Source organism: Vanacampus margaritifer, chromosome 9 (assembly GCF_051991255.1).
Source record: "Vanacampus margaritifer isolate UIUO_Vmar chromosome 9, RoL_Vmar_1.0, whole genome shotgun sequence".
NCBI lineage: Eukaryota > Metazoa > Chordata > Actinopteri > Syngnathiformes > Syngnathidae > Vanacampus > Vanacampus margaritifer.
This window is the reverse complement of record NC_135440.1, coordinates 16,595,325-16,610,035: the sequence shown is the minus strand read 5'-3', so window position 1 is coordinate 16,610,035 and position 14,711 is coordinate 16,595,325. Positions and strand designations below refer to the sequence as shown.

The window sequence follows — 14,711 nt, the reverse complement described above, 5'->3', positions numbered from 1 at the left end:
TATGAATTAAGCAGCAAAATCCACCCGTTTTGATCCATCTAAGGGGGCGGCCATTTTGCCACTTGACATCACAATTGCACAGAGCTCAGACACAAGTTTCATGTTGCATGTTGCCATTCTGCCCTCATTAACTTTTACAGTAAAAAAAAAGATGATGATTCTTACCGCTAATGTCTGCTGATATCAATTAAACAGCAGGAATCCGATGAGGAGGAGCCTGCAGTGGACGCGACTCTCAATCTGGACCGAGGCCTTCAAGACCACGGCGCCGGCTTCCGGTCATACATCCCAGAGGACTTTGCAAACTTTGACATCTACAACGCCACCCTGGAGAGTCGCGCCGACTGGAAGGAGCGGAAGGAGGTGTCTCGTAGCCCCACCACCAGTAGCTGCACCAGCGGTTACTTTTCTCACAGCGCCTCCAACGCCACGCTGTCCGACTTACCTTTCAGTTCCAGTGAGAGCTCCGACCATCTCACCTGCACCTCCAGAGAGTCCCATGATGTCGTCGGATGTCATGCTGGGAGGGGCTACACACAAATGAAAAGTGTTGCTGCCGGAAGCGAAGAGAGAACTTTTCCTCTGCCTCAAAACTGCAATCTCAGCTGCAGTCAGGAGTTCACTGACTTTAAAGGGGCGGATGATACGATTGCAGAAGAGGATTTGGACGATTTTACACAAAAATGGGAGCAAGACGGTGGTGACATCGCCACAACACTAAAGACAGAAACGTGCCACTCGTCTGATGTCGCTGGTATTACAAACAATTCTGACAACGCCTCGGCCGCTTTACACAAACATCCTGTTTCAAGTAATACTGTCATTTGCACCATCGGCCCATCTCCAACCTCAGTTATCACCTCGGTTACATCCTTGTCCAAAGCCCCGCCCCTCAGAGGAGGAGACCCTCCGATCCGCGAGCCGGCGCAGGGAGACGTGCCCCACGGGAGCCCCTCTCCCAGCCCCGACCCCAGCAGCACGGAGCCCTCGGGCGACTCCAGCGGGGATGAGAGCGCCCCCGTCGCCCAGCTTCCTGACTGGATGGCGCCCGGGGAGATGGTGTGGGTGGGGAAGAGACGAGGAACGGTCCACTATGTCGGAGGGGTGGAGTTTGCCAAGGGAATCTGGATCGGGGTCAAACTGGACCTGGCAGTAGGTGAGTTCATTCAAAGTATCGCAAAGGAAATACTGCACAATTTACTATTTGATGATTTTCTCCACTAGAGGGCACTGCTTATTTGAGATATGAGACTTGAGATATAAAAGTAAAAATTCTAAAATCATCCAATAAGAAAAAATCAATTTCTATAATATTGTACAGTAATTACATAATTAAAAAATGCATAAATAAAAAAAATTAAAAGGCAGTTTTTGCACAATTTTGCTTTTAATTGAATGGAGATTGTGCTGCTCCTTCACGTGTCTGCGCCTTGGCCACCTGGGGGCAGTATAATACAGACATGGTGACAGTCACAGTAAGATGAAGTAATATTTTAGTCTTTCTTTGCAGAGGATAAAGAACATGCAACTGTGAGTAGGGCTGGGTGTTTTTAAAGGGATACTTGACTCATTCTGCCATTTTCAGCAGTAAAAATATATTTTGTCTATGATTAATGTGATAACTTCATTATTTTTCATGAACAATTAATATCTTTAGAAAGCTTTGTTTTTATGCACGTCAATGTGTGAGGTGCGTCGACTCACATTTTTGAACAATAAAGCATCTGAATAAAAATTGCACTTGCATAATCATAACTTCTTTGTGCATACATAGTACAAAAGTAAAAAAAAAAAAAACATGACAACAAGTGTATAAACACTGAAAAGGTGAGGTGTATATAAATGCAAGTATTTATTTCCTCTTGGAAATTGTGATAAAAAGGCAGAGTTTTATTTATTTATTTATTCAATTTATTCCATTTTGATGTTTATTTGAATGTGGCCTTTATCCATGCAATATGAATCACAAGCAAAGCGCCCCCCACTGGCCAGGGGGTGAATTGATTCAGAAGATGTGTTGAATTTATAGTGAATTACTCAGTTGGAAGCATATAATAGTCGTTAAGATAAAGAATAAAAATTCTGCGGAACTAATCAGTTTAAATCAACACCTGGCTGATTAATAAGAAGTTTGTCCTAATACTTTTGTCCATAATTGATCAGGATTATCGATACCATACATAGTCAAGACCTGCATGCCGTTTCAGTGTTTTGCATATTGCTGACATTTTAATATTTCAAACCCTCCCCCAGGTAAGCACAATGGTACAGTCCAGGGGAGAGTATACTTCCGATGCCCGCCAGGCCACGGCGTGTTCGTGAAGCCATCTCGTCTGACCAGAGGCCCGCCCTCCATGGACACACAACCAACCACCCTCCTCAGATAAAACAAAGACACAGTCTGGGCCACGGTTTGACTTCTTTGGCTAAAATTCACATTTTGACTTTTTTTTAGGATTTGACTTTCTAATGAAGCTAATCACTGAATATGCACATGCTCATTATGCACATACTTTTCCATATGGGTGTATTTTTAAAAGGAAATGCATAACTGGGAGTCCATATGGAAATATTAGCCACTTAAGAAAGCATATTTTTGTATGGTGTCGTAATCCCTAATCCCTTGAGGCTCATATGATGATTAATCTGGGATATTAAGATTAAGAATGTACTACTGTTAATAAGCCTTGATATTTTCATTGATGTGTGATGTCAGGGGCAACCAAAGAGTTTCATATCTGCTGTTAGGATGGAAACTTTCCGTGGGAAATTCAACTAAAGAATCCAAACAAGACAAGCAAATATACATTTTGATAACTTGCCTTAACATTATGGTTCTATCCTATAAATTCCAACTATTTCCGCTGGAAAGTTTCCATCTTTAAGAATAACCCGAATTTTGCATACCAAGTTTCCAACATACTGTATGTGGAAGAACACAGCATATTGAGTATATCTGTGTGTAAAGTTCAGTGCCATGTCACTATACGGAATAATTCCACATATCCTCAAGATCAACAAGAAAACCTGCATTGCCTTCACTTTGTGACTCTTAAATTTTCCTGTTGAAGTACTGTAACACTGTGGATCGAACAATCCCCATCCAGCATGAGAATCGTGCTGTTTGAACGCTTGCACTGGAAAGGAACTGATCGAGCGAGTTCTCACGTTTTTCAACTGAGAGGACGCAAAAGCCGTATGATGTCATCTCTGTATGAAGATTTTGTTTTGACTCTGTTTAGCACTTGGATATGAGGATTTTATAGGCTTTATCCACATTTTGGATACAACGATGCCTTATGTCCCTGCTTCCGTAAAGGTGGACACATAACCTTAAAAAAAAGAAGAAAAAAAAGGTGTGTGTACCTGTGACAATGTGTGTTGATTATGATGACGCCCAGTGGCTTTCTGAATGCCACCCAGCCTTATTTGGCTTTTTTTTAATTGTATTTTATTGTGTGTCCATGTGAAATTTATATGTTGACTGACTGACACGTAATACCACATGTTATTAGCAGGTACTCAATAATGCATTATGTCCTATTTAGGATCGAATGACATTGTGACAAACGGTGTCGCATTACAGAGAGGATGAGGTTGTTGTGTATGAACATGTGGCCAACTGCAGAAAAGAAAGTTATGATGCATCTATATATAATGTATATGTTCAAGTTGTAAATGGAATATCTTTCCCTTCAGCTGCTTTCCCTTGCGGGGATGTAAATACAAGTGTTTTTAAAATTGTATTTACGCTATTATAATGTACAGATTTGTATTTATGGTGTATCGCAAAAAGTGTTTTAATTGGTACAAGAATGTTCTAGAATTGAACATTTACAATCAAGCCACTGTGTTGACTTTTTTGTTGCGTTGACTCTAACCTTAGTATTACATGTTCATAGTCACTGGGTAATGAAAAGCATGTACTGTGCATCCAAATTGCTTTTAAAAAAAAAAAAATCCAAAACACAAATCAAACAAGTTGTTTAATTAAAAAAAAAACACACACACACACAAAAAACAAGTGTTCGAATTAAGTAGTTTCTCGATAAATAGTCCTAATATTTGTTGATACATACTTTTTGTGCTGGACAGTTAACTAAATTGTCCCTTCACGTTTTTTGTTTAAAAAAAAAAACTTTATTATTATTATATAAAAACGTGCTTTTCATTAAACTGTGACAGTGGTAGTAGTGTGATATTATCTATACTGCATTGCGGTGCCATCTTGCCTGCCTGCATTTTTGCATCTGTGAAATTTTTTACTTAAAATTCAAAATTTATGTTTTTCTATTTTTTTAAACAGTTCTGTGTTGTGCTTTTATATATTGAGTGTATTTTGTGCACAATCCAAACTTAACTAGTATATTTGTACAAAACTGACAACTAACAGAGGGGACACAGGTCACGTGTGGTTATTTTTATTTAGTTTTTACAAAACATCATTTGTCATATAGGAAAAGCACAGGTGTAGCGCATAGCATTATAACAATGACTGCATTCTTTTTTGGGTGTCCCTGCAGTGTGACACTGTGACTGACAGCAGTCATTCCATTTGTGTGACCTTTCCACATGTCCTCATGCACTAACAGAGGGACACACTACACACATAAAACATGATACAGACAGTATTTGTAGCCTGTAAAAATCTAAATTTGGCTACTATTAAAGATGAATCCCCTTACTGGAATTTTGGCTGCAGGTTTATAATAGTGGAAGTAGTGTAATGTTAATAGACTCAAATAAATTGGGTAAAATGTTTATTTGTTTTTGCCAAAATTATGTGATAAATCAATTTAAGTTTAAAAGTAAATTTGATCGCATTTTTTACATTATAAAATGTAAAAGTTTCATTTCCAAAATATATATATATTTTTTTATAGGCAACGGAAAGTCTATTAGTCTACGACATGCATACCTGTAAAACTAAATTCAATGTACTTTATACAAACATGAAGTCATAAATAATACATCTATAAAGTGTGAAAAACTTTACATTTAAATGCAGATTTACATTGAGTCTACCACGTGTGCGGGTTAATTGGCCTAATATTGTGACTGTAACATAGCTGTGTATGTCCTCTGAAGCTGACTCTAATAAACCTCACAAGTCACCATTACGTCAATGCTACCTGTAAAATAAAGCAGAGAACGTACGGAGGTGCACGACGTCACCACAACCGCACACAAAAACACCTGTGTAGCTCCTAACGCCTCTGACCACCTCCAGACAACAGGGGGCGCTCAGCGTACAAGTACCACCTCACTTCAACTCCGCCAAAACCCACAATGTAATAAACAACATTAGCACATTTCACGTTCATTTTTTTGGACACGTTTTTTCGCTCTTCGGTCTGCTGTGAGGCAGTTCTGGTGTGATGGTCGCCACTTGGGTGGAGTTACATTTACGTGTCACACACTCTGACAAGTGGGCAACAATCTAACAGGTGTCCTCTTCTTCCTCCTCCTCCTCCTCCTCCTTCTCCTCCTCCTCCTCGCTAGCGACCAGAGGACTTCTGTCCGATCCACACACACTCTTCACGCACTCTCCCTCCACTCAGACGTTTTTTCTTAGCTCCCAAGTGCCTATTTTTATTTAATTTTTAACACCTCTAAATCAATTAACTCCATAAAATATGCATTCGGCCCAGAAAGACACCACCTTCACCAAAATCTTCGTGGGAGGTCTCCCCTACCACACCACCGACTCGAGTCTCAGGAAGTACTTCGAGGTGTTCGGGGACATCGAAGAGGCTGTGGTCATCACTGACCGCCAGACGGGGAAGTCCAGAGGTTATGGATTCGTAAGTGTTCACTCACTCCAAAAAAAAAAAAAAAAAAGTTTTGTAACGTTCCTGGAGCACGTGCTACCGGCTGTTTTGCTGCCATTATGAATATGTGACATGTGTCACTGGTAATGACCGCACCATGCATACAAGCAGAGGTGGCAAAAGTACTCAACACTAGATTAGAAGTATAGAGACTATTGTAAAAAAACAAAAACAAAAAAAACATTTAATTTTCACTTACAATTTTAGAAAAAGTAAGAAAACATACTGACTAATATACTTATGTTTTTTTTTAACTCCTGATGCTGCTATTAATAAAATGAGTAAAATGATTAGTTTGGTTTACTTCTATAAACTACTGACAGCATAACTCCCAAATTCCAAATAAAATTTTGCAAGTGAAAGCATTTATTTGCAATATAGTCAAAATATGTTGATGTCATGGTACAAGGAAAAAACATTTCCTAGCTAACTTAGCTAGACCTGTTTTGTCGTTGTTAATGTTTTCTGGTTAATGCCAGATCCTCAGATCCAGTTTACCTTACTTTCTTTTTTACATATTTTCCTTATATTGAGTCGTCATCTATGGTGGTTGAAAAAGTAAAGTAAGGAGTAGAAAGTACAGTCATCTGGGTAGGAAAATAAAGTACAGATACCTGGAAATTTACTAAAGTACAGTATTGATTATTTGTACTTTACTTTGCAACTTCCACCATGTATTTCCATAATATTGACATACAGCTGAGCAATGCATACTACATGGACAAAAAATTATGAGAATAAATATATATAAAAAAGACTACGTTATTAAGTCCCATCCCTAAATTTGATTTGAGCTTGTTTAGTTCTAAAATTACATGTTGTAGTTTTTTTTTTTTTGAAGTATCATTCTTCTCTTCCTCCAGGTGACCATGGCAGACCGAGCTTCCGCCGATCGAGCCTGCAAGGACCCCAACCCCATTATAGATGGCAGGAAGGCCAATGTGAACCTGGCCTACCTCGGAGCCAAGCCGAGGGTCATACAGCCAGGTGAGAGGTGCTCATTGTTCATTCCAGGAGGGGCATTTATTTATTTATTTATTTGTTTGGATCCTCAATTGTGGCCGCCAACCACTTGACAATTTCATCCTAACGGTACAAGACAGGAAAAGTCCTAAGGAAAACACAGTACACACCAGCATAATGTGCATATTTTTGTGTTTACAGTTTGTAAGTGCAACATAAAAAAATTGAGTTTAGAGTCACTCAGAAATTGCCTTATATTATTTTTTTTAAAAGCACTGATGTACATATAGTTCTACAGATACAGTATATCTTACAGCTCAAAAGTTTTGGGTCACTTAAAGATGTCCTTTTTTTTTAAAGCGTAGTTTTTTCTCAATTAAGATAAATGTTCATTTGATCAGAAATACAGTCTAGGCATATGGTAAAAAATAATAAAATAAAACAGTTTTTCCCTTCAAAAATAAAGACATTTCTTAGTGACCCCCAAGACACCAAAGAGAATATTGCCTACTTTGCTAACTGACAATTTCTTGTTATGCTCACATATTTTTCTTTTCTAGGCTTTGCATTTGGCATGCCTCAGATCCACCCCGCATTCATCCAAAGGCCTTATGGGTATGTTGCACAATCTGTCCCCCCCCCCCCCCCCGAAAAAACAGGACAGTCACTTTATCATGACATTTTTATTGTGTCTATCACCTGTTTCAAACCCTGATGAATGAGGACATGTGAGTGATGATGACATGAGCGCTCCTCTCGGTGTTGACTGTGACGGAATTGAACATGTGACTCCACCCCCCACCCCCACCCCCACCCCCTCCCTCCTTTTCTCCCCCACTCCTCTTTCTTAGCCAACTGCCGGATTGACTTCATGTTGTCTGTGTCTCTCTCTGATCTGACAGGCTCGGTAACGGTTAAAATAGCAGATGATGATATGAGGAATAGCTGAGTCTACTATTGGGCAGAGCGCTAAAGTGTTACGTGTAAACATACACAAACGAGCTGAAATGGTGACTAGATGCATGGGTGTCTTTTTTTTTTTTTGTTGTTGGTTTTCATAGCACATAGATTGGTGTGTGCCTTGTTTTCAGTATGATGTGGTGTTCAGCTTAACTTGTGTGCTCATTTCTACAACTATTTGGGGCCGGGGAGTTCATTTTTGTTCACGATTTGAGTGACTTTTGCCAGGATGGTGTAACTCTGCAATGGGGTGTTGACTCTTTAATTTTTTGTGCTGTAGCCTGCTGTTTATTCTGCCTCCCTTCAGTGTTTTTTAGTTAACCTTAAGATGATCATGTTTTGTTGTGAATGGACAAAAAAAAAAAAGGATTCTGATAAGAGCTCACAATTGGATTCCCTGCAACAAAAACAATCACACTTGGCCTGCATGTGGGCGTTTTTTGTTTCCTTTCAATTAACCCATTGCTTTGAGTTCGGTTGTACACCTACAAGACCGTGTAGAAAATAACTCTGTAGGTCAACAGACAAATGTTGCAGACACGAGATCCGAGCGCGCCTCACAGGCAGCAGCTGTCTGCCACAATGATCTCGGCGCCCTCTCAAATTCGGATGGAAAATAGGAGCAGCGCTGTTAATAATGCATGGCACAGGCATCGCCGCTCAGCTGTGGGCAACAGGTGGAAGCCTTTTGGTCCCAGGCTGCAGATTACCCATGTGTCCTGGTGATTTACAAAGCACCTTTATTTAGAGCTCCACTGGAAGAACCGCAAAATATGCATCAAAGCAAGGACAGGCTTCTTTTTTTTTAAGCGCCTATTAACTCATTCACTGCCATTGACGGCTATAGACGTCAAAGATTCATCTTAACTATTTCTATTAATTTAACATTTTTTTCCACTTTCTTTAACAAGAGTATGAAAACCTTATTTATTGTACATTTAAAACAGATATAAAATTTGTGATTAATCGTGAGTTAACTTGAGAAGTCATGCGATTAATTACAATTAAAAAATTTAATCGCCTGATTCCCCCAATTTTTTATAATCTTTTGTTGTTTTAAAAAAAAAAAGATTATTAAAAATAACGAAACATAATAAAAATTATAAAAAAAAGAAATTATAAAAAAATAAAAATATATATTTAAAAATGTTTTTTTAAAGAAAAGATTATTTAAAAACTTATAAAAAAAATAAATACAATTATTATTTTTTAAACATTATTTTTAAAAAATTAAAGAAAAAAAGAAAAAATTAAAATAAATGTTTTATTTTATTTTATTTTTTAAAGAAAAGATAAAAAATTAGGGGCGTCATGCGATTCAGATTTTTATTCGAGATTAATCGCGTGACTTTACTAGTTAACTCACGATTAATCACAAATTTTATCTGTTCTAAATGTACAATAATTTTTTTTTCTAGGTTTCCATAAAAAAATGTTTAACTAATAGAAATAGTTCAAATGAATTTTTGACGTTCATAGCCGTCAATGGCAGTGAATGAGTTAAAACAAGGACATGGTCAAGGGTCATGTTTGATTTTTGAAACAGATGGGTGGGTCAGTTCATTTGTAGGAAAGGTGAAAAAAAATAATGTTTATGTAAATCTACTCATTACAAAGTAGCTCGATCTGATGATCAGCCCCAAAAAATCATTTTCACGTTAACAATAGTACGACAATACAGGGATTGAGCAAAAATCCGCAACCAAAATTAAAATCAGGTTTGTTGTTAATAGTGCTGTCCCTATTGAATATTTTTAATTGATTAATCTATTGATTATTTAATCGACTCATCAGATTCATTTTAATTTTGCATTAATGTGTATTACAAAATCATTTCCTCCTGATTACTGTTTATTAACCACACTGTAAAAACATTTGGGTCCAGAGTAACCCAATTACGGATCAAAAATGGACCGATCCACTTTATGGGTCAATTTAACCCAACTTTCTGGGTTGTTTTATACAAAATGACCCAATTTTTGACCCAAGTAAAGGATCTGACCAATATATATGAGTTGTTACACAAAGAGACCCATTTCTTGACTCAAAGTTGGGTCAAATCGACCCAAGTAGAGGATCGGTCCATTTTTGACCCATAGTTTTTAGAGTGCAGTGATTGGTGTTTATTTGTACTTCGTATTCATATAGTGATAAAAAAAAAAAAGGTGGGTTGATATTGTACTATGTTTCCGGTTCGGTCATTGTTTTCCAAAGTAAAAATAGATATCTTATTTTGATTAAACACAGAAGATAATCAGTCATCAAGGACTACAGAAATCAGTGAACAATTACTGTTGATATCAGAGGTTTTGGGCAATAAAAAAAAAGGCTCCTAAGGATTACTCGATTATTAAAATAGTCGATTAATTTTGTTGGTTGTTAACACAAGCAGCGTTTAGTATTTTGATATAATGCACATGTAGAGGTTTTTGTTTTTTTGCGCCTTCTCTATGAGCCATAAAATTAATAATTTGAATAGCCACCAATTTTAAAGTATATACATTTTATGGTTGTTTATCGATACTAAGAATAGCGAGACGATTATTTGCTAATCTGATTTTTTGTAAAAAAAAATTTAAAAAATAATTTATTTTTTTTAACTACCGATGAGATCAGAGCACGGCCAAGTGGCGCAGATGAGTTGCTCCAGTTGACGAGTGGCCCGCCATGTGTTACTGAAAGAGATCAGCACGTCCTTTGGACATGACAAGGGCGGCAAAAATAGCCTCGCCTCCAGCCTCCCTTGTCAATCATGTTGGCATGTGTAGTTTGTGTGTGTGTGTGTGGGGGGGCTCTTGTAGGGGACAGATTTAACCCCTGCACACCTGCTCCTCAATATATTTTGTGAGTGACTTCAAAATTTGGTTTGGCCAAATGTAGTCTTGGTCCCCTTCTGCTGGTATCAGTGAATTAGAGAAGTTTGGCAATTTGACACCCCCTCCCGAAAGTTAAGTCAACCAAAAACACGGAGGTCGAACCTTTGTCATACGTGATGTCATGTCATCTAACCTTGCGACACTTTAGCTCAGTGAGCTTCATTCTAAGGGGTAGGCCGCAGTTAATGTACAAAATGTAAAGGTTTATTCTACTGTATAAAAATATATATTTTTATTCCATTATCATTACATATTTTCAATACATGTACATTTTATGCTTGCAATTTTTTTGCGTGTGATCAAATACATTTACACTGTTCAAAAAGTATTAGTCAAATTTCTTTACAGTAATATTTTGTATGCGCCCCCACCAGTCTAATCACGGCATTCTGATTAATAATACATTTGTGGAATATGAATTACGCGTCACCCATTTTTATCCTTTTCAGGATGTGGCCATTTTGGCACTTGTTTTCGACTGAAAATGGCATCACAGTTGCTCAGGACTCGGGTAGCGAGTAACAACCAATCATGGCTCACTTCTTTTCTGAGTTTGGTCATGTGACGTTCACAAGTTTAGCCGTATTTGGTTGTTGCCTCAGCCCTGAGCAACTGATGTCGATGGTAAGTGACAAAATGGCCGCCCCCTGAGATGGATAAAATATTCATATTCCACAAACGCAGTATTAATCAGAATATCGCGTTTTGACTGGTGCGGTTGTATAGAACATTATTGTAAAGAAATATTTTGGGTTGACTTCCACTGCGATATTTATAAACGTTCAAACAACTAATTGTTCTTGCCCTGAATTAATTACACTACATCTGTCCCAGTAAGCCTCGACATTTTGCAAGACAACATGGTACGACACAGAAGGTGCGCAACTCTAAATTCGGACTTGCGGAACTGTAAAAAAAACAAACTAACATTAGTAGTGTTTATTTCTTTGAAATGTTCATAATTGTAATTGTAGCCCTGTTAATTTGGCTCACTATGATTTAATCGAAGAGATCTTCTTAATTACATTTCAAAAGTGTGCTTCACAGTTTCACCACTAGGAGGCCATGTAGGAATGCATTTGGTGGGAACGGTTTTCCTAGTGACGTCATTGTGCAGCAGAAACGCCGAGAGCGTATCAAGACCTACAATTTATGTAAACATTTCATTATTTTTTTGTAAACTTTTCCCCCTTGGCATGTTGTTTTATTTGTTTTCTTTTGTTATGTATATTCAACAATAGTTTCAGTCATTGGTTTGTCATTATTAAGAATGGCTATTGTATGTTTTGTAATAAGCAATAAAAAATAAATTAATTAATTTAAAAAGAAACGAAAAGAAACACCAAGGGCGAGGAGAACCGAACGAAAGCTACAACTGGAAATGAAAGTCGATTTAGCAACGTTATTCTCTTAAAATGACGTCACTAGAAAAACTGTTCACCCTAGTGTATTCCCACACTGCCACCTAGTGGCGAAACTGTGGAGCACATTTATACAATGTACTCTTACATTAAATCATACATAGTGAGCCAAATTAACAGGGCTACATAATGTTCATAAGTAGTTTTATAATTTCCGATATAGAGGTGGAAAGGATGAACCATGACATAACTGGGGATCTTCACATGAGCATGCACAATTATTATTATTTTTTTTTTCATCAACCAATCCGCGGACTATGTGCGTGCCGAACCGTGGCGCATGATCCATACAGATCCCAGTTCAAAGATGATCCGTTGACCTTCAAGGTTCCGCTGTATACTGCTCATTAAAACTTCCAATTCTCCGGAAGCTAGCGCCTTCATTTTTGCCGTTTCCATAGCAGTGGACTTGTTTGCAGTTGATTGTTTTTGTTTGTGTTGAAGGACCTAACATGTGTGGGCATGCCTGCCGTGTGCTGTTGGCGTGACAGAGTGGGCACAACCATGTCCACTTCCTTTCGTGACGGTGTGGTGTCATGTGGTCGACTCGCATTTTGTTGCCAGGTTGTTGGGTGCAGCGCTGAGTTGCCATTTTAAGAGTGCTTTTATTGCGCTTGTGGTTTTTTCTGCTTTTAACTTTTCTTATCTAGGTAGGGTTTTTTCCCCCCCAAAGTTGTTAATGAATGGATTTGCCGTGTTCTGAGGACTGGATTGGCGTATTTTTGAGTTAGGATTACCCTTTGCATTTTACCTTTGACACCAAGTGTGTGTTTGTGTCCTACAGGATCCCGGCTCACTATGTCTACCCTCAGGCCTTTGTCCAGCCCAGTATGGTGATCCCTCATGTACAACCCTCAAGTGCCTCGGCGACAGCTGCGGCGGCGGCCGCCGCCACCTCGCCATACCTTGACTACACTGGAGCCGCTTATGCTCAGTATTCGGCTGCAGCTGCCACCGCTGCCGCAGCAGCTGCCGCCGCCTACGAGCAGTATCCCTACGCCGCCTCCCCGGCCCCCACGGGCTACATGACCACAGCCGGCTACGGCTACGCGGTCCAGCAGCCGCTCGCCACCGCGGCCACCCCGGGGGCCGCCGCTGCCGCCGCCGCCTACAGCCAGTACCAGCCTCAGCAGCTGCAGACGGATCGCATGCAGTGAAAAGAAAATGCTGAGAAGCGGTCGAGAGGTCACCACCCAGTGCGACCGGGGGTCAAGTTACTGTCCAATGAGTGTTGTCCGCACAAGCTTTTAACTTGAAAAGTGAAGAAAACACAGGATGTGCAAACAAATGCTGTATTTTATTCAAATTAGATCAGTATTTTTTTTTTTTGTTATTTAATATTTATACATCAGCAAAAGGATTGAATGTCAACTAAAGCAGACTAACTGAACCTCATGACTAATTTTTGTATATATATTCTGTAAGTGTTCCCAAGCATCAGTCTTATGATCAAGTGTCTTCCCCACTACTTTATATACCAAAACGTGTCTGAATGAGTGAGTCAATCATGGTGCATTTTTCAGGATTTGTATCAGCTCAATCTATGCAAACAGCTCCCTCTAGTTTCCCCTTTAGTATGTACACTACTCATAAAAGGGATACTGGGCTTGGGTGAAATTTCTGGATAAACTTGAAATGTACTATAGCTTCATCATGCTGTTAATATTTTGCCGCCATGACACCAAAATAACAACTGATCAACTGTACCTCGCCTCAAATAGCAGGTTCTCAGATGGCATTAAGCTCTAATGGGTCAGTGTCGTTAAATGAGTCACAGATCGGAAGAGTCGCAAAAGCATTGGGATTTTTTATGGATCCAGCACCCGTTGTGAATTTTTGCCATTCAGCAACAGCAAGTTGTACAAAAACTGAAACATTGGACAGTTTGATGTGTGCATTCAGAAGGTCAAATTGATTCACCTGTGAAGTTTGTTCATTTTATAGGTTCATTCTGAAATGTCACCCAAAAGCCTATTATTCCTAACTTTGTGATAGTGTACATATTTCCCATAGCAGATGAGATAAATAGCTGAAACTAGAACAAAAACACTCATGAATTGCACATCAAGCAAGCTCAGCAAAAAAAAGTTTTTGAATGTGAATCTTTCATTTTGTTTCCTAATGTGCCTTTTAAATTATGCTATTTATGTATTTATTATGGAAGCTTACAATAATAAACCATTTATTTTTGTGTGTTTGGTATTTAGATAGGTCCACTACAACGTTTATCAAGAGCATGCCGTGGCTGTTTGAAACTACAATCTGTATAAAGATCAAAATATGAGTGGAACAGTAGCAATACCTTCTGTAGATTTGTAATGTTTGTCTCATAAACGCTTAAATGTTGCCTTTTTTATATATACACACAAACACATTTGACCACTTTAATAAGGAAGCTTATGAACTTGAACCTTTTGATGTCATCTGACATTGTGAAGTGCAAAGGTATTTTGCCTTGCATTTTACTATGCGTTATTTAAAAAAAAAAAGTTGGAAGTTTGTATGTGAAATAAAGGGAAATCTAATTATTTTGTGTATTGTTACTAACGGACTCTGAATTCATGTCAATATTAAAGAAAAATAAAGGTGTATTAAAGACTCCATTGAGGAAGTACGTGTTATACTGCAAAAGCAAGCTATTTATAGTCATATAATTAATT

General features: G+C 38.5%; 2 protein-coding genes across 7 annotated transcripts in view; both read left to right on the top strand.

Moving 5' to 3' along the window:
• Window positions 1–3,844, top strand: part of kif13a (kinesin family member 13A) — a 45,677-nt gene extending 41,833 nt beyond the window's left edge. For 3 of the 4 annotated variants that reach the window (XM_077576115.1, XM_077576116.1, XM_077576114.1), the window contains 2 exons: window positions 196–1,156; window positions 2,254–3,844. In XM_077576115.1, the coding sequence (XP_077432241.1) occupies window positions 196–1,156; window positions 2,254–2,387 (1,095 nt within the window). In that variant the 3' untranslated portion in view covers window positions 2,388–3,844. The remainder of the gene's footprint in view (window positions 1–195; window positions 1,157–2,253) is intronic. The other variant, XM_077576117.1, reaches the window with a different exon arrangement.
• A 1,434-nt stretch (window positions 3,845–5,278) lies between these two features.
• On the top strand, window positions 5,279–14,654 carry rbm24b (RNA binding motif protein 24b). Of its 3 annotated transcripts, none has more exons than XM_077576934.1 (5): window positions 5,279–5,447; window positions 5,652–5,804; window positions 6,695–6,818; window positions 7,355–7,409; window positions 12,836–14,654. In XM_077576934.1, the coding sequence occupies exons 3-5, from the start codon at window positions 6,701–6,703 to the stop codon at window positions 13,206–13,208; spliced, it is 546 nt and encodes a 181-aa protein (XP_077433060.1). In that variant the 5' UTR covers window positions 5,279–5,447; window positions 5,652–5,804; window positions 6,695–6,700; the 3' UTR covers window positions 13,209–14,654. The 3 variants fall into 3 exon arrangements, with proteins under 3 accessions (XP_077433060.1, XP_077433059.1, XP_077433061.1); XM_077576935.1 differs by having other exon boundaries at window positions 5,288–5,447; window positions 5,656–5,804; XM_077576933.1 differs by having other exon boundaries at window positions 5,280–5,804.
• The last annotated feature ends 57 nt before the right edge of the window (window positions 14,655–14,711 follow it).